The following is a 20,826-nucleotide window of genomic DNA, read 5'->3' as shown; positions in this document are numbered from 1 at the left end:
GCACAACTTCCAGGACACCAAAGCTGGGGAAAATGCCAACATAATACCTCTATCTGCAGTCTGTCTGGTCTGTTTAATGGCATTGAATGTTTGCTTTGTATGTGTTGTGATCCATCCTTTGGGGTGAGAAGGGCAGAATATAAATGCTGTAAATAAATAAAATAGTCACAGTAAACCATGGTTTGTAATGATGTATGCATCTCTAGTTGAGTGTATGTGCATTTAAAGAAATATTTTTCTATGTGTAATATACATGTGTTCATCTGACTGATGTCTTCAGCACAAAAGTAGCAAGTAGCAACACACACTCACAGAGCAAGAATGCAAAGATCTACATAAATTTGTATCCCATTTAACACTCAAAAAGTCTTAAGATGCTTAGCTTCATGGTGGCCATTCCTATGTCAGCAACATGATAACTTTCAGACTGACATTTAAATTGTCCTAGTAGCCCACACATTTTTCTTTCACAATCCATATTTCATGTTTTGTAGGAAATACAAGACACTTGGAACGGCTGAATTATTTCAGTGGTCTGTTCGTATTTATCTTGATGAGTGAAAATGGTAATTTATAAATGTTCCTGCCATGCCTGAGTTATTACTACATTTGTCGTCAGTCAAATGGAACTGCATAACAGCTTGGTCATCTTATATTAAATGTGCATTATTGCTCTGGTATAAAAACATTATTACAGTGAATGCAATAAGCATTTATGTGCAATTTGTATCACAGAAGGTGATTTTAGAAATAAAGTTTAGTTTTGCGGTTTGGAAAAATGAAATGACAGGAACTGTGCTGATCTGATATTTTTTGCCCAGGAAATGAAAACTTAATGACTTCTAAGGAGGAAATCAAATGTAATCAGAGATGGGGAATCACAGACATATTGTGTTCAGTATATCAGTCGTTGTTAAATTTTCTTACCTATGAACTTTACACAGAGATCTGATAACAGAGTCACAAAATTGGACAGGAAATCAAGCATCATTTTCTAGCCCAACCAGCTTCTCAAGAACCATGTTCCTTAGTGATGAAAGTTCATTTTTCTCATTGATTTTTTTTGCTTCAGAATCACATTCAAATAAAATCTGTATTCTGAAAAAATCTTTTTTGCTTCCACTTCTGACACATTAGGAACAAGACAACACTTTAGAATGGCATACAAAAGACTGAAAGCTTTTACAGTGTTTGGTCTCAATTTATTGCTCATGTCAATAACAACTCTGGTTCTATTCATCACATCAGCCTTTGAAACGATGTTCTCTTTTCTTGACGTTTGGATCAATGGAATAGATTCTGTCGTTTCTTTTTTTTAAATTTTCTTTTTGCATTTAGACATATTGTCTAGTTTTTCTGGTTGTTGCTTTTTAAAGCATATGCCATGTACATTTACTATGAATTTATTATCTAATTTTTTTTTGTTTTTCCTAAAAAAGCAATGAATGAAACATTCCTGCCATCATGCCAGCATTACATTGTGGGTTGGAATTATTTCAGGGAAAGTTGGGTCTGATCATCTGATGGGGTTGTTTTTTTTTCTTGGATTGATGCTCCGTCTCTACTCATAGTGGATAGAAGCCCAGCAACTACAAGGTTTCCAAAAATACATCTGTAGAGGGTTTCAATCAATGTGGTACCTGAAGGCTTCAGATTTATGTTCTTGCATTATTCATATACTTGATGATTGCAACAGCCACAATGTTGTAATGTTATGAGCATTAATATTAGGTAGGATGAGATTGCGGACTGGCAGAACTATTTCCCTGTTCTCTCCAGTCAAATTAGCTAGCTTTTTACCGCAGGGTTTGCAAGAAATTAATAGGTAGTATTAAACATGTCGTGCAGTGACACTGAAGCAATGTTCCACTTCCTCTAAGGAAGTCATAAAAGCTAGGATCTACAACTCAGTTCTATTTCCATTCCAGGAGACCTAACATTTCCAAAAGGTGCATATTAATTGTGACAATGCGTGTTCCAACTGTGTTGTAGTCTATGAAACATTAATGCAATGTAATAATCTCATAGTTTGAAAAGTCTTTAAAATATTTATTAAGATATGTAAATATTTAAAGTACAATTTTCATACCAAACAGCCAAACTTACCATTCTGGGCTGGGTTCTCTATGTTAAATATCTTACAGTAGTTGACCATTTTACTAGAGAATGTCTAAGCTTCCACTTGCTTTAATTATGTCTTGGTTAGAGCAATCCAAACAGAATACATCCAGATACATGTATACGCCACACTACACATGGAGACACTGTTACTTTGGTGGACAAAGAGGAATGGATGTGTCCAGTTGATGCAAGTTGAGGTGGAGTTCCTCATGTACAATAGTAGATGTACAATAATATACCTGCAATAGTGTATCCCTTTTGGGCTGTGCATTCACTGTATGTTGGACTACTATGGTATTCAGTATAAGAATAGCATAGGGCTAGGAAAGCATAACTCTACAGGCAGATACTTATGCTAATCTTAGATAGTCTTAGCTATGAAATAGATACTTGGAACTAATCTTTTCATGGCTATTGCAATTTTATCGATTCTCCTCCACTTCCTCCTCCTCTTTAATTTATACACCGCCTTTACCCCAAAAGTGGAATTCAAGGCAGCTTACACATTAAAAAACATACGAATGTCTACATTAAAATCAAAATTAAGCTATAGCCATATTAAAACATATACTCTAAAAGAATTCAAAAGTTACACAATATACCAATTTCCTGCAGTGCAGTGCTTCTAACCCTTTGTTAAAAGTATGTCCAAATTTTCAAAAGTCTTCTGCTGCTATTGGAAGGACAATAAGATGGACACCATTTTATAGTCACCTTGAATCCCATAAATAAAGATTATTATTATTATTATTATTATTATTATTCTGAGAGAAAGGTGGGATATAGATGCAATATCTGTGAAGAGGTCTTTCCTATCCATCTTCGGGTACAGGAAATCCAAATGCAGACATTTTACAGCCAAGACACATATTTAACTATAAACATTAATGTGTCCATGCTAGAGTAGAACCTCTTAATGGTGTATCTCCAATAATAGAACTCTGCTCAAATTGCTGTCTGCCAGACTCAATCATTGCAAACCTTCAGGGATGTCCTCAAGACATACTTCTTTAGCTTGGTCTATAAATGAGCTAATTTATTGGGTGCATTTATGGAATTGGTGCTAGTGACTTTTCCTGGTTCGGTTTATTTATTCTCCTTTATTTTTTTATCATTTATTTATATTAATTATGTATACTGCTATAGGATGATTTCCTCTAAAAGGCTGCCTTTAAACTGATACATAAATAAATAATAAACTAGTCAATGGTATGACAGAAACAATCCATCTGAATGTGAGTGGCCACAAAGCCTTGAGCAAGCTAAGGTTGGGCAGCTAAAATACTAAACGAGAGATCATTCCCAGGACTTTGAGGAGTATGCAACTGAGTATAATTCATCAACAAAACACCCAATATGTCTTGCATTTCTAAAATATTTATATGATAGCATTCTACGTACCCTGAGTATTCAGAATGCTATCATATAGCTAACATCACTGCTAAGATATAACCAGTCAAAGACCAAGTCTCTCCAGATGAAAGCAGCAGAAAATGAATTATTTTGCACAGGTTGCTTTCCTCAAATTGTTCAGGAACCCTCCATCACTGCTGCCACACAATGTCTCCCTTCTCAGGGACTACTTTCAACAAGATTTAAGTGTCCATTACTAGAAGCAGGAGGCCTGAAGCTACTGTTGTCATAATAGCTGATCCAAACTTAGGTCCGTTTGGAAAAGGGTGATAGCAGAAGTACAAATCCCAGCACATATATCTGTCCTTTTCCAGATAAGTTACATTGGGAAGACCAGGGAGTTATAAAATAAGAAAACCCAAACTACTCTAAGGTTCTAAAATATAGTAGGCTTTAAAAATAAGTGTCAGATAGCAAATCAAGACTCTTTAAAAGTATTCTTTCACTGAAATCTTACCTAAGAGTGATCTCTTTACATAACATTTAATGACAACTCTCTCTTTTTAAAATCTTCTGATAGCGAATAAACTATTCTTAAACTGCAGAGTAAGTACTGGTAGTTGAGCTAATCTGTTCTCCAAAGTATTAAGCATATTTTAGGCATCTTAGTTGCATGCACATGCAAACTTATAGCATAAGCAAATTAAGATAATAAACATATAATAAATAAACAGTACTACATTAAAAACAGAAGACCTTTTATTTATTTCATTTGGTTCCCAAGAACTTTAAAATGTCATTGTATCTTCAAATTTTAAATTGTTTTCCATCAGACAATTCCATCAGACAAATGTATCTCAACAAGAATTGAAAACATAATAGTATCTAGAGCTATTTCTGTTAGAAATGTAATATAATTGACTGGTTGCCCTGACACGACAAATAAAATCTAGAGCTATGTCCTCAAATATTAGTGAGTTGAGTTCTTTTCAATCTCTCCTGAAAACAAAATGACATAAGTAATATAAATAAGGTACCATTAAAAAAATGTCAATATCCTCTCAGGGGAATAAGGGGGCCTCGGGTGACAATCATATTTTCTATTCTCATTATGAAATATTATTGTCAGTGCTAGGCATTCAATAATTATGAGTTACTGTAGTATAGTAGCTTTAATAGTATAGTAGAGTGGACTGGGATGTGGGAGATGCAGAGCCATGAATATGATTCCATATCATTTCGCAAGTCGTCCCTCAGTTTGAGCCACTTCATTGGTTTGTTTCAATGATCAGTTGGGGGGGAAAGTCATGTTCCTGCTTTAAGCTCATTTCAAGAATATCCAAATATAGACTTAACTATAAATACATATTCAAACATGTTTCATTCTTTGGGGAAAGTTATTAATGGAAGGTTTTTACTAGGAAGCTAAACAACTGCTAGCTTCTTGATTTTCTTGAAAAGGGGGCATTTAGCAAGCAAGTATCCATAGAGTTATTTAAGGATTCAACATCCACAGCTTGAAAATACATATTTTTAAATCCAAAAAGCAAACCTGAATTTTGTGATTTCATAAAAAGGACACAATTTTACTATGTCATGGTAAATAACAGGACTCTGTAACCACAGATTCTGTATTTACGGATTCAACCATCTGCAACTTGAAATTATTTTTTAAAATCCAAAAAGCAAACCTTCATTTTGTCATTTTATAAAAGGGACACCATTTTATTATGCCATTGTAAACAATAGGACTTGAGCATCTCTGGATTTTGTTATCTGTGAGTGGTCCTGGAAACCAAACTCCAGCAGATACCGAGAGCAAACGGAATGCTTCTAGTATATTAATAGAACTTATCATGTGGATTTCTGTAAATATATTAAAAACAAATCATTTAGCCTCTTAAATCTTTTTGTGAGGAATGAATACTTTAAAAAAAGTTTGCCTCTCACAGAACCCTTACATCAAAATTATTTTATCTACAGCTCCCCCCCCCCCCCAAAAAAAATCACAATCTCCCACATAATTCATAGAAACCTCTAATCAAATCTCATGGTTCTAGGAAACCCTGGTAAAGAAACCCTAGTCTTGACCAATTCATATCATCTGGATATATAAAAAGGGAACAACTACACATAAATTTAATAGGTGTTGATTCAAAATGCTCATTCTTCACCATTCAATTTGTATAACCTTCCTGGTGGTTTCTAAACCTTCCTGGTGGAGTGGGGAACTGTGCTGTCATGATTTGAATTTTTTATTTAGACAACACTCAAGGCACTGCACAACTGACAGAAAACCATAAACTGAAACAACGGGTATGGAAACATTTTTATGATCTTCCTCCAAATTTTAATTCTATATTCAGAATGTATTATGCAGCACTTGACTAAGAAATAAAGATTGTTAACTCAGGCGATGCAAGGGATTTCCTACATTTGAAGTTCTACAAAGAGAAACACATGTTCTTTGTAGATCTTTTATTATAAAAAATGGAATGATGCAGATGTTATACAAGCTTTATTGCTAATGAGAGTCCCACATGAACTTAAAGGGTATCTGTACCGCACAAACCCGTCCCACAAACCACATAGGTTACAAACATTTGCACACTAGCCCTGGGAAATGATGTTTTATTAGCACAACATTTTCTGGTTCAAGCACTGAGAAAATGTGATTTCCTTATTACAGCAGTGTTATATCCGAAAAGATGCCAGAATCTTCCAGAACACTGGAGTAGAAACAACATTGGTATTTCACAATAAAATGAATTTGGAAAAGCCCTTAAATGCCCAACTGCTGCAGGGTGGCACCTACACAGTAGTAATAACCACTATTTGTATGTATCTGTGCAGCATTGTTACTGATTATAATGGCTCCTCCTTGTCTTCAACGGCATTTCTTAAAAATATAACATATCGCCATCTCTATCAGTTTTGTCTTTAAGATACACATAGCAGCTTTCCCATAACTACATATCAAAATCTAGTTCCCCACACTCATCCCCTGTGTATTCTAGGTAGCCTTCATTCCCTGTAGAACTTACACTTCCCTTTACAATAAATTGCAAAGTACATAACTGAACATTTTAAAACGGTGTTAATATGCCTTTTGAAATGCAATTATTAATATAACTTCATTAAAGTCCATGCATGGTCAAACTGTATTATCTCTATTATTAAAAAATCCTTCCATTTTCTGTGAAGAACAGAAGTTATTTTATGGCAGTGGTTCTCAACCTGTGGGTCCCCAAATGATTTGGCCTTCAACTCCCAGAAATCCTAAAAGCTGGTAAACTGCCTAGTAATCCTGGGAGCTGTAGGCCAAAACACCTGGGAACCCACAGATTGAGAACCACTGCTTTATGGTGTTGTTGCAGCAACTAAAAGGAAGTACTGAATAGAATATCCCTATGGAATGTCTCTTTTTGAGAGAAAAATTACAGGCAGAAAGCTTTGGCTACTATTAAGCAAAATGTACCCAAATTCAGAAAACCTAACTATAAAATAGAAACATTTGATTTTGTGAACCCATTACATTGTGTGAGTTGAAATACAGCCAGACTGCCTGCAGAAACATACACTGATCTGTGATAGACAGATAAAGACATAGTAAAATCATATCATTTTGTTATTTACTGCACCTCCATTACATACCTGGGCTTTGTTTCTTGGTACACTACTGACCAACATTTCCCCTTCTGTAGTTGGATGGAGTGAGATAGCAACAACTACACTCCTGTGTAGTGTAAAAAATATTTAAACCTTTTGTCCAGTTACGTTTCATAATTTCAAAATGTTAAGGCCATTTAGTATCAGTGATAACACAATGAGGCTAGAATCCTAAACACTTTTACCTGAGAATAAGTTCCACTGAAATCAGTCAAATTTATTTTTGGGTAGATGTGTGTAGGATTGCACCATGATCAAATTCAACAAACAAATTCGTCAAATCCTTCAGAGGAAATAATATATTAAGTGGTTGTCTCCTGTTTCTCATCTTCATCTAGCAGGATCAGCTAATGTGAGCATCTGGTACATTAGTCTCCTACATCCCCGTCTCTGTCACCAATGAGCCACAGAAAGTGAAAACTCATTGCAAGTAAGGCAGTTCCAAGAAGATCTCCAAGTGCAGTGAGATAAGGGATAGAAAAGCTATCTGGATCTTTTCCTTTTTTCCAAAAGTGGTGCACCATCCAGTCAGCAATCCATAACAAGATAAACACCTATGGGAAAACAACAGCAACAAGAACACCTTTAAATTTAAGTGTTGTTATATCAAAGCTCAAAGAACTAAATCACTTATTAATCAAGCGTAAACTCAGTGGATCAATGGGATTTACATGAGTGTGAACTTACAAAATTTTCATTGATTCAATCGATCTATTCTAGTCAGCATTAAACTGGGATTAAACTGAAAAGATTTCTTGAGACAAGTAATTATGAAAAATGTGCACCAATACTGTGCATTATGTGTATTGAGTATTTTGCTTTAGTATTTCAAAGACCATTTTGAACATTCGCATTTCCATAACAATTATTTAAGTACCTAAAATGAAAGTTAAAATGATGTTACAGCATTAAGGATGATGAAATAATTTAATACTTCTAAGAGAATCCCTACCTTTGATTTTTTACTACAAAAGAATATTTAAAATGTAACCATATGGTTCTTAAATAAGCCAATTTCTTCCCTCCTTTTCCATTATGGAACATGCATAAGATATTTAGATAAATATCCCTGCTGAAAAAGCAACTCTGTAGTTGAAGCTAATTACGCAAGTGCTAGGTGCACTTCTCTGCAGTCCAAACACATACATTTGAAAAGACGTGCTTTCTTTGGAGAAACCTGTCAGATTTTTCAAGACAGTTCCTCTTTGTCCATGTCTATACACAGCAGTGATGCCCAATAAAATCCCCATGCAGAATCTGTCAACTTTTAGAGATTCCAAATAAACAACAACATTCTCCACAACAGCGATACATGGTCAATCTCCTGGCACTCCACTTCACATGCAGAGTTATTATTTAGTTCTCTTCTTTCAGTTACCCAAGACCACAGCATGACGCTCAAAGACAAATCTCTCCCTATTCCCAGTCCTGAGAGAACTGCTTCATCATCCTGTCAACTTTCCTCTCACATATGTTAGCCAAGACAGAAATTGTGCATGCTGCAAACTACCAGATATTCCCATCTCTCAGTGGGATGGGACCTGCAGATGCGCAGAAATCTGTAATCAGATGTGATAGGTATGAAAGAACATGAAATGACTGTGCGGCTCTGTATTACCATAGGGGAGAAATAAACAGAAATGCTTTTTCCACCAAATGGATTCTAAACTAACTAAAATACTCTATTTCATAAATTCTAAGACACACTTTTCCCCACAAAAACATCTCAAAAATGTAGGTGCTTAGAATCGCTGTACTTTTTTTCTGCTGGTGGTACTGAAATGTCATTTGAGGAGGTATGAAAAAAGATACCGATGTTGCTTCAAAAGAAGATACTGAAAAGGTTTTGCTTGAAAAGAGAGTATTTTTCCCCTTTTGGATATGGCATAAAATCATGGTTGATAAAAGTTCAAGGTAGAACAAGATACAGATATGTGAACCAGTCAGAGTAGAAGATACAACAGACATGGGCAAACTTTGGTCCTCCAGGTGTTTTGGACTTCATCTCCCATATCCTTAACAGCCTACCAGTTGTTAGGAATTATGGGAGTTGAAGTTCAAAACACCCGGAGGGCCAAAATTTGCCCATGTCTGAGATATAAGAAGTGATTCTACACCTCACCAAACCCTTGCGGCCAAAGAGCTATATTATCAATCTGTAACACCTACACAGAAAATTTTTGCCACTTGATTTTCTTCATCTCCCCAGAAAACTGGAATAAAGATATGAGCTTTAGATCTCTGTCAAACTGAGACTAGCTTCCTCAAACTTGAGAAGCATAACATTTTTTTAAAAAGAAATGTATGCCATTTTAATAGGAATTTGGCATTCTCAATCCAAAAATAACCTCAAATTTGTTCCATTGTGTAGTTTTTTCATAACTTGCTATGATATAAGATGCAAATGAATGAAATTAGTTATAACATTTGTGAAAGAACTGTGTATGGTAAATTATTACTGTGTCTTTCAAGTTTACCACTCTGAAATACAAGAAAAATGACCACAATATTGAAAAAGTTTTTTTTTTCATTGCATGTCTGTGCTCATAAAGACTGGTCACCAAAAATAATCTTGGATTTGGTGGGTAATATTTTGTCTTGGAGAGGCTGAGAGAAACATTAATTTCCACACTATTCGAATTTTGTCTTTGCATCTTTAGACTCCCAATGTATACATTATGAAAGAAAAATGTGGAAACCCCAGGAAAGTACTGAGAACAACCATCTGTATATGTAAGTAAACACAAGAAGCTGAAGAGAGTTTATGTTTCTGCAAGTGCTGAAATGAAATCACTGTATGACCATCAATTCATCTGTGGTAGTCAGCAGTTGCCTCCTGCCATGCCATCTATTCTACTGCTGTTACAGAGCCTGCCTCCAGGCATTTAAAGTGGGACTGTGGAAGTAAATTACTGCCCACATGGAGCTCAACAGTGGTTTTCTAAACAGAAATGCATGGCAATGACTCTTTCTTTGCCTGTTTTCCTTGTGGGTCAATGCCTTGCAGCCTGAAGAACAAAACCTTAAAAGTTTTATAGCAGTATATCACATGCGAAACCAAAACAGCTATTTATTACATTTCTCAAGCCCAAAACAGAGTGAAGTGAATCTACACAGGTCATTCCCACTGTCACCTTGCCTTAAGCCACCATTTGTAACACAAAGCATGCTCCTAACTCAGTAAGATGGCCAAGGGCCAGCTGTGCTGGTAGTTTCAGCTTTGGGATTCTGGAAATGATTTAGGACAATCCTGGGCTTGGTCTAACATTTCCGGACACATTAATTGTTGGTTTGGGCTGAGGGAAATTTAGAACTGGCATAACTTGATCCTTCCCATGCTCTTCTGAGCCAGCAGAAAGGCTATTGTACTGGCATAAAGGCAGTTTAGTTAGCAAAAGGCCATTTCAGCTGGCACAAGAAACTCTGGCCTCCTCCTGACCCTTCCAGCCAAACATTATTCACTGATCTGAAATCAAGCACATTTTTACATCATTTAGTAAAAACATAAAAAACAAAAATAAGAAACTGGCACAGTAACTAACAGAAATCCACTGGAACTCTGCCTTCTTCTAATCTCTCTTATGTTCTTTGTCTTTCTGACTTATAAAATGCCAATTTGCTATCTCACATAACATCTTAACTGTCTCTAAAAATAGGGGTGCAGCTGCTTAACATGCTACAGATACTTCTGGACCCTAACATAAATAACATTGGTTATTAAGTAGCATATGGCATGTGTGTGTGTAAAATAAATAAGTATTGCAAATATGCCTTTCCAACCCATGAAATTGCATCTTTCCAATTGAGTTCCCCCCCCCCCCCCCAAAAATACTTTGAGGTAAGAAATAACCTGTACTGTTTTATGACTTGTCTAGTCTAACACTGATATTTGGCTCAGGTATAAATTACAGTTGTGCCTTAGATTGTTTCAAATATTGGGTTACATATTCCATGTTTTCACATATAGAATTTAAGAAACAGTTCCTCTGCATTAACCAAAATATTAAATATGTGTAGATTGTAACTGAGAACATGTCCATCTCACTTATGGAGGAAAATGTGACATCCAAAAAAAAATTTCAACAGGGTAGTTAAAGATAAACTATGCTTATATTGTTAGAACATAGTTTGCCAGCAAAAATATGCTCTTAATTGTGTTTTTATTAATTTTTCTTCTCAAAACCGATGAACATTTATCACTGTGTTTTTGCGTTAAGGCAATTTTGTTCACCTATTATTAAAGGATAAATGTTCTCAAATGATAATTAACTGCCTGGAGGCCAGAGTGTTGTTTTTAGAAGGGAAGGGTCAGCAATTAATATAATGAAGTCTAGCTTCCACAAGCAGGAAAACGGGGAATGTGATATTTTGCAGAACAACAATTCTGATTTTTAGTGGATACAATCAATTTTATTTTACCTCCGCAAATTTATTGGGCAATAACGTCTAGAGTTTCCCATTACTTGTTTATTCCCATGGTCCTTAACACAACTGTGTTCAGAGATTTGCCTTGGAGGTGTGAAATTTCCAGAGGGCTCTTTACTGGCTCAGCAGGGACCCCGAGTACAGAGGGCACCTTTGAAAGTCACAAACACTGAATCGCAAACATGACGGCTTGGTTACTGGAGTCTGGCCTCCAGTCTGATGGTGGCTGACAAGTCTGAAAATGAAGTCTTTTTTTATATACCCAGATGAATATCGTTTGTGCAGGCTGTACTTTATTATTATTTTAACAAGAATCATTCAATCACACACGCATAGCTGTCTCAGAGCAAGATTATCTTCCTACAAAGTATACATAAGTTTCTTGAATTTGTATCATTTCCAGAGCATGGTTTGTTTTCCTAAACTACAGATAGGTCTGCACATTAAGTCATTATCTACAAAGAAAGACTATAACTAGGGAGAAATACTTATAAATGCATGGAAATACTAGCTACGCATGAATACATAATCTATGGGCATTTTAAAGGGATGTCTGAAGTTGTGACTGAAATATGCTTAAAAGCTAAAGTAACTACACTATTTTGAAAAATCTGCTGTAGTATTTTTGGATAGCATGCCAGCTATTTAAAATACACTAAAATGCACAGGTTCTTATCAAGACAAAGTCAGGTTCCTTCAAATCTATGAAAATTTGTTAAATTTTAATCCCATTAATTTGATCAATTCCTCTGGGCTGGAGCTCATTTTATTTTGTCACTTTTTTAAAAAAGAAGATTTTTTTTACTTTATGCGATATGTCATCCTATAAACCTAAAATAGCCAGAAATTAGACATCTCCGACTTAAAGTCATAAATTTGAATAAGGGATTATAGTATACTTCTCATTGGCCTTTTATATATTTTACGCTGTTATGCATTAGCCCCCCTCTCTCTTTTTCTTTCCCCTCCCCATATATTAGAATTAAAGTGTTAATTTCAATGACAAACAAAAGTTGAAAATACAAAATAATTGCATTAATCTAGTAATGTCAAATATATTTAAGAATCATATATAGTGCTATGTGGCAGACAACAGGAATTGTGAAAGTTATCCATGTTGAAGATATTTCCTACTTCTCTCTAGCTTCTTTTAGAATAGAAGCAACTGCCAGTGTGATTGGAAAGATGGCTAAGTCTGCAAAAGAGGATAGTATTTTTCCGAATCTAAAAAGTCACATGTTTTATTGACTTAATTTTGATCTAACACAATAAACAATCATAAGAGACCTAGAATGCAGAGAGACCTGCAGCATTTTTCACTAAAATCAATTCAATGAATAATGAATTAGATAGGGCAAGGCAATGCTATAGCAAATGAACTCACATTTCGGAAAGTTCACAGATTATGTAGCTTTGGGTCATTTTTTCATCTTGGCTTTCTAGAGATGCTAATTTCTACTTCAAACGCTGTATATTTAAGCTCATTTACTACAAGGCAGGTAGTGTAAGATAAAAGGGTATGGCCTCAGCATGGTTAAAAGAAGCAGGAATGAATCAGTACCAATGGAGCTATCTTGTATAATTAAAGAGGATGATAATCTAATGAATTTGGTTAATAATTTAAATGACAGAAATAATACAAGAAATAATGCTATCAAAAGGTATACAAGATTTGGCTATTTAATCTTCTTAATAACTTCAGAACTACTTATGAGTGATTGCCAGGGTGTTTAAAGGATGTGAGACCCAGTAATTTTCAGAGGAAAATAAAAAGAAGTAATGTATTTACAGAGTTGTGAAATTCCAAACTGTCTGAGTCTGATCATAGTGCATCATAAAGAAATTATATTGCCAAAGTGCTTACAGGATATTTAAACCACTAATTGTGGATTTTTTCCCTAAAAGTACCAAATCCATATTAACAGAATAAAAAATGATGAGGATGTGCATTCTTTTGCTATAAAATGCAAGACTCCATTTTGAGGGTTTGGCCTGTGCATAATATTGTAGCCAACAATATGCTGCCAGCTGTAAGTCAGCTGTAAGTCCTTCCTTCCTTCCTTGATTTGGTACCTTTTGGAAACAAACCCCACAAATGTTTTCAGGCTTATGACATTAATTGCCCCATCATGGACCTTAGGCTATTACTAGCTATGATGTTTTCTGGTTTCACTAACTAAAAAACTAAGAGATATAGCAAAGAAACCAGAAGAAAAAACAAGATACAGAGAGCCAAGAAAGGAGCTGAAAATATTTAAGAGTTTTTTCCCCACTTAAGTTAAAATCTGAAACAAACTTACACTGGGTAAGTTCAATAAATTCATTTGGGATTTACTTATGAATAAATATGAATTGTGTTCTATGTCTTGCCTTAACTGGTACACTATTAAGGCAAGAATTACAGCACAGTCCTTTTCTGTCTCTTCAGCATGAAGTTATGCGTCAAACCTAGAAACTACTTCAGTTATTCAGAAAGATTTTCAGCCACGCACACACCCACACACACACACACACACACAGACTGGGATGCAAGTTAATACTGAACTATGCACAGCATCTTACTAAATGAATGATGAAAGGAAGGATTGAAGTGTCAGCATCAAGCATATCCTCATAAATGCTACCGTCTGTCAGCATAAGATGCTGACACAGATGCTGCAGAACAACATATGCAAAGCTAAAGAGGGAAAGCTTTAAAAAGCAGTGCTATGCACTGCATATGATGTTATGATTCTTTCTTGATAAGAAACATTATGAATGCTAGTATATCAAATAAAACTATAACAACATACAGCTAAGGAATGGAATGAAATAAATTGATAAAATATTTTTGTGCTAAACGGCCCAAAGTGGTCATCCACAAAAAAGGGAAGGTAGTTGGAAGAGGGAAGACAGAAATACCTCAGCACTTGCAAACTATAATACCTTGAAACAAAAGATGCAAGACAACAGATATTCATGAAAAGAACAGTTGCTCTATTTTAAATCTTTGCAAACAAATTCTAAGCAGATTATGTAGAAACAAGTATAAACCTTGCAAATCTTTTTATTCTTACCTGCAGGAGAGCTGTGAACAAATATACAACTATGAAGATTGGAGTCAAAGAAGTATGTCCACTTTTCATTAAATGAATAGTGTACAAGAAAATTAAATGTCCAGGAATCACTAAAAGTAGAAGAACTTGTGCTGATTTATTGTTTACTCCTGTAAATAAAGATAAATAACAATACAGTCAACTTCGTATTTTCTGTGAACAACAAAAGCAATGCTGATGCATACTTTTGGTACTTGGGGCCCCTTAAATGTAATGAATTAATTCTGATTATTGCCTCATTCATGTCTATATGTTCTGGAAAGACAACCAAAACCTGATTGCACATTAAAATGTCATTTTAAAAATGTCATTTTAAAAATCAATATATGTTAAATAAAGTTTTGCCTACACATTGTTGATCTCATTCTAAAAAATATTTATTTATTTATTTATTTTATTTACAGTATTTATATTCTGCCCTTCTCACCCCGCAGGAGACTCAGGGTGGATTACAATGTACATATACATCGCAAACATTCAATGCCATAGACACACAACATATATAGACAGACGTACAGAGGCTATGTAACATTCCAGCCTTTTCATGAGGGTATTCTGGCCACCAGGGGAGCTGTCGCTTCGCCGTCCATTTGTAACACTGATGAAGTACTTCCTCATTCTTTGCATACTTGCTGGAGATTTTTATGGTGTTATAAATTAGCCTCCCCTCATAAGTGGTACCTAAATTTCCTACTTGACAGATGCAACTGTCTTTCGGGCTGCAAAGGTCAACAACAAGCTACACAAATTGGTCAGAAGCTCACTCTGACCTGGACTGGCTTTGAACTCATGACCTTTTGGTCAGCAGTGATCTTAATGCAGCTGACTCCCAGCCAACTGCACCACAGTCCCGGTGCTTTCTTAAACAAAAGCTGTTGGCTCCTCTATCCTTCATTTAATAAACACAGTAGCTTCAGCACTGAACAAGGAGATTTTGGGAATTAAGATTCACAAAGCTGACGAGACTCACATTTTGAGTTGGGCGTAAAATGTTTAGCATTTTATCCTAACAAGATGCTATGTCGCCAGAACAACTGCACCCTGAAGGCCAACTCTCTAGATTGCTCAAATATCAGAGTCTTAAAATGCAACTCAAAACACAAATTATTGAACTTTGATAAAACACCAAGGCCAGAGCATTTGATAACTGATGATTCTATATGTTTATGTTTCTGGGTGGGAATTGGGTAGCTCGCAGGTTGCAAATGATTTGTGGGACTCGAGTGACATATCCGCAGCCCTCATACTGCCTTTCCATAAATTTTGGCCAATCCCAAAAGTTCAGCTCAACGACATCCTAAACACATTCTAGGATCAGTAAAATGCTGCTCTGCAGAGTAATTTACCCAACACCGGGGGAGGGGAGGGAAGACAACTGGGAATAACATGACAACACTTCTAATCCCAGTATGGTCCTGCGGAACTCCAGGAGCCAAAATTGGGCCACTGTGGTCCTCTTGGCTTCAGAGCATGACCCTTCTTTAGATTCTGGTATGTCATACTAATGGCTTTACTAACTAAATAAACACCATTGGACATGAAGGAGGAGGAAACTCTGGCTACCTTAGGTAAGCTGGACTTGGGGACAGAAAGTGGAATTTTAAAATTCTACACAACATGCAGGTACTATTAGACCACAGCATTTCTTAATTTGGCAGTTCATCAATCATATAATTATCTTTATTTTGCTGAGCTAACAAAACGCAACCACTGCAATACAAATGAATGTCCTTTGAGAGAGGAAACTCAAGAGAGGGACAGTAAAACAGGCCCCTTTGTTATAGCAAATCTAAAGTATTACAAAATGCCTCTTGGTGGTTTCTGATTTATTCTAACCTGCGCTATGTGAAACCTCAAAAAGCTCAGTTAAGTCTGCACAGCAACATTGAATAATAATGATGTTTTCTTTAGGGAGAAAAAGGATGCTAAATACTGGAAGTCAAAATACACAAAGAAAAATGATAGAATGAATGTTATACACACCTGTGCCATAGTATGTCCTGCAAGGGTAATAGCACCCCTTGGCTTCCTCTGGCAGTTCTCCAGGAACACTATGTAAATGTAAGTATGTAGAAATTCTGCTTGCTTGAATTGCTACAAGATTGCCACCAATACCTATACAATAATGTGTGAGAGAAACGTAACTATTTAGTAACAATCTTAACCTGTGTATTGATACTTTAATAACAGACAACATAGTAAAGTAACAATTAAAATATTCATATGTATCACAGTAAGCTCATATATTGTTTTATGTCTGTTACACATAGGAAAACACACACACAGCATCATCTCAGCTCATATTTGTTAGCCTATATAAAATTGATGTAATTGCTAGTCAAGTCTCCTTGACATTTAATTACATTGATATTTATTTATTTACTGTATTTATATACTGCTTTACTCACCCCCCTGGGGGATTCAAGGCGGTTTACAACATACAGTAAAACAAATAAATCATAATCACTAATCACTACATATAACTATGGCTTAAAATCATTAAAAACATTAAACATAAGACATAAACAAAACTTAAACATTCAGACAAAACATTAAAATCATCCTAGTATAAATATTAAAATAATATAATAAAAAAATTAAAATTATCCTAGTATAAATATTAAAATCATATAATCCAACAATGATAAAATCGATCCTCCTCTAATACATTTTCAAAACAAGAAATAAAAGAGCTATGTTTAAAGGTATGGATTTCGTGAGAGTAAGAATGTAGGCTGCTTAGATACTTAAAAAGTGAAGACTTTATTCCGCTGTAATTTTTTTTCTCTTTCTAATACCAGACGCTGACTATTTTAGCCTTTTTAGACACACAATAAAAATCGAGGGTATACTATCAGGCCCAGGACATTTTAGTAAGTCTGGTCTGGATGAATGAAGGCCTCCATCTGTGGCAAACAGTGCATCCCTTCTTTCTCCCACATCAGGAAAAAGCTAAAGACGTGGATGTGGGACCAAGCTTTCAGTCAGTAACAAAGCAATAAGAGAATACAGAATGGTATAATGGCATTTGGAATGGCCTTGGATTATAGCATTTGAAGTAAGTGGTTTAAATGCTTGATATGTTTTTAGCAATGGTTTTCATGTATATGTTTTATTTTATTTTATGTATGTTCACGTTGGCATTGAATTGCTGCCTATGTATGTAAGCCACTCTGAGTCCCCTCAAGGGTGAGATGGGCAGGGTATAAATATAGTAAATAAATAAATAAAACACAAACAATTGTTAGAACATTTTAATAACTACAAAAAGATAATGCAACTTATATAGCAAAGAAAAAATATATGAAAAGAACATAAGAACAAATGTTTTGGCTGATGCAAGGTTTGTAAGGAGCTAATGTAATAATTGAAATACATCAAAGCAAAACAGTTAGACTTTATTGATTAATTATGACTATTTGTCTCTGAGGCACATATAGTTTTTGGATTTTGTATAACTGAACTACTAGCACATGGAACAAAATATCACTCACTATGAAGTTGTCACATCCTTTTATATGTTTTCAAAGGCTTTAATGTATGTATTTTATCATTGTTATTGTAATTTTTACGTTTTTAATGGCATTGAATAGCTGCATATGTTGTAAAGCCACCTTGATTCACCTTCAGGTTCATCAAAAGGCGGGGTAGAAATATTATATATATATATATATATATATAAAGGTGGGGTAGAAATATTATATATATATATATATATATATATATATATATATATATCTCTTTAGTGGGTATTGTGAAGGGCTCTGATGTGAGGCATCGTTTTTGGTACTTTATGAGCACTCTCCCATGAAGTAACTATTGTACCATTTATCATTGTGTTTTTATTTTCATGTCACCCTGTGCTACTCCTTAGGCTTTCCTATGCTTATCACCTTTGTGATACACTGCAAAGTTTGCTTTGGCATAGAAATCCTTGGATGAGAAATTGATTTCAGAGTAGTTGTAAAATGGGGTGTATTTTGGTAGTTATGAAGAAATCAAGATAGCCCATATTTCATATGTCCTATTTTGATTCTGGGGCATATGCCTTCAATAAGTAGTACTGTTTATTCTTTAAGTAATTGACAATTTGTTTTTTCTAATAGCTTCTATGCTAACATGCCTGTTGAATTACCAGTGTTGTTCTAGAGACTAATTACTTCACCAACAGTAGTAAAAAGGCTATTACAAGGTACATGTGGTAGAGATTAGTTGGTGAACACAACGGGTCTTCAATGAACCAAATTATGTGTGCACATTTTAAAAAACTGAATTACATCTTTAAACTCTTCCACTGTGAAATGATTAGATGCTCATCATGTTACACAAATATAATATGTACACCCACACAAATAGAGATTATATACATACACAGACACTGGCTATCCTTAATTGGTGTATTGTATTGGTACTGGATGAAGCTCAAGAAATTGAGACTGAATCCTGATAAGATGGAGAGGCTATTTGTGATTCATTTGCCCAGCAAACTGGTGCTAATCTTCTCCTATACGGACTTCCATTGCAAGAAGCAAGTTTATAGCTGGAAATTCTCATTGATATAGCTTTGTATCCTGAGGCCCAAGTGACCTTAGTAACATAGGCATTTTCTCAGCAAGATTGGGGGGGGGGGGGGGGGTTGCCATTGTCCTCTTTGGGGCCAAGAGAGTGTGACTTCCCCAACAGGTTTCCACATCTGAGTAGGGGATTCAAATCCTGGTATTCCAGAGCTCTAGTCCAGCGCTCAAAAAACTATATTGCACTGGTTTTCATCTTCAATTTATTAGGAACTTCAAGCTAAGCCTTTCCTCTTCTGGCAGGCACTCAGGTCTTAATGTTTATTTCTTTCTTTGTAGTATTGCTGTCTCTAAACACTCACATGTTTTAAAATGTAGCAATTATTGACTAGGGCTTTTTTTTTACTATTATTATTGGGGTCTTTTTGTAAGTTGCGCTTAATATGCAACATATCAAGTACACAAGGAGCCAAATTTACTCTGTGTCCCCAAATTATCCACAAATCCTCCCTTTTTCTATTCACTTCCATTTTCAATTTCCAGGTTTAAAGGCTAATTTGGAAACCTTTGGGAGCAAACATGGGGAGTAAAGAAGCTTCTGACATGTTCATGGGAACTTGAAGTGTTGCAAAGGAGGAGTCAGGCACTTTCTTCAATGTCTGTGTTAGTGTGACACCCTCTTCAATCGCAGACACCTAGCTCCAAAGTAAGGGCAAAGGGGAAGCCAGTGCTGTCTGCAAATACAAGCAACTACATGTTGAGGGACCACACAATCACAGAATTATAGAGTTGGAATGGACTTCATGAGTCAATAAATCCAACTCCCTGACATGCAGAATCTTCAGGTTAGTAATGACCAGCCTCTTTTTGAAAATGTCCAGGAAAGGAAACCCTACCACCTTTCTAGACAATTGCTTCCATTGATACTGCTCTTACTTATCAAACATCTTCTTCTAATGTTCAGCCAAATCTACTCTCCTGTAACTTCAAACTACAAAAACAAGTGTACTGTTATTCCACAAGTGGAAAAACAATTGGGTCTCTCTGCTACCATTACATGGAATTTAGGCCTTAAAGGCTTGAACTGGAATTTAGGCCTTAAAGGCTTTGACCTCAAAGCCAAAAGCAAAGGATAAGAAAACATAGATTGGTTCTTATCAATAAGAAAAGTGTCTTACACCAAGTCAGAAATGGATTTCTACCATTTCAAGCAGGGAATGTGGAAATGCAGGAATTAAATTGAAAACGTTTACATGTATTAAATTACAGATCCTTGCCACTCTATATTTATTTCTATTGAGGTGTACCACAAACACTGTATAAAGGCTTATAGTTTAATTTGAAATTCTGTGCACACTTACTTTACAGTAAGCCCCACTAGTTAATGGGGCTTATTTCTGAGTAGAAATTATTGTGCTGAGTTTTAGTTTCTTTACCTTGGCTGGAGGACATGCTCTCCCTGATGTTTGTTGAATGACTACTTCCATTGTCTCTGACTAATAGCCAAGCTTGCGGAAGGTAGGAAGCTTCATAAGGCCTAGAGCAGAGCTTTCCAAACTGTGTGTTGCAACACATTAGTGTGTTGCATGAAAAATGCTCCCCTGCCCCTGCCCACAAAGGCTGGTGCTGTTCAAGTTTAGGTACTATTA

The 20,826-nt window shown here is 35.5% G+C and overlaps 1 protein-coding gene across 1 annotated transcript in view; it reads right to left on the bottom strand.

Moving 5' to 3' along the window:
- Positions 1–5,937: 5,937 nt before the first annotated feature.
- SLC41A2 (solute carrier family 41 member 2) overlaps positions 5,938–20,826 on the bottom strand; it is a 44,389-nt gene continuing 29,500 nt past the window's right edge. Inside the window, exons 9-11 of the mRNA XM_060776903.2 lie at positions 16,647–16,778; positions 14,625–14,773; positions 5,938–7,697 (exon numbers count right to left, since the gene is read on the bottom strand). Coding sequence (XP_060632886.2) covers positions 7,512–7,697; positions 14,625–14,773; positions 16,647–16,778 — 467 coding nt within the window. The 3' untranslated portion in view covers positions 5,938–7,511. The remainder of the gene's footprint in view (positions 7,698–14,624; positions 14,774–16,646; positions 16,779–20,826) is intronic.

Source organism: Anolis sagrei, chromosome 5 (assembly GCF_037176765.1).
Source record: "Anolis sagrei isolate rAnoSag1 chromosome 5, rAnoSag1.mat, whole genome shotgun sequence".
NCBI lineage: Eukaryota > Metazoa > Chordata > Lepidosauria > Squamata > Dactyloidae > Anolis > Anolis sagrei.
Note: the sequence above shows the minus strand (reverse complement) of the source record. Positions and strands in the feature narration are given on the sequence as shown.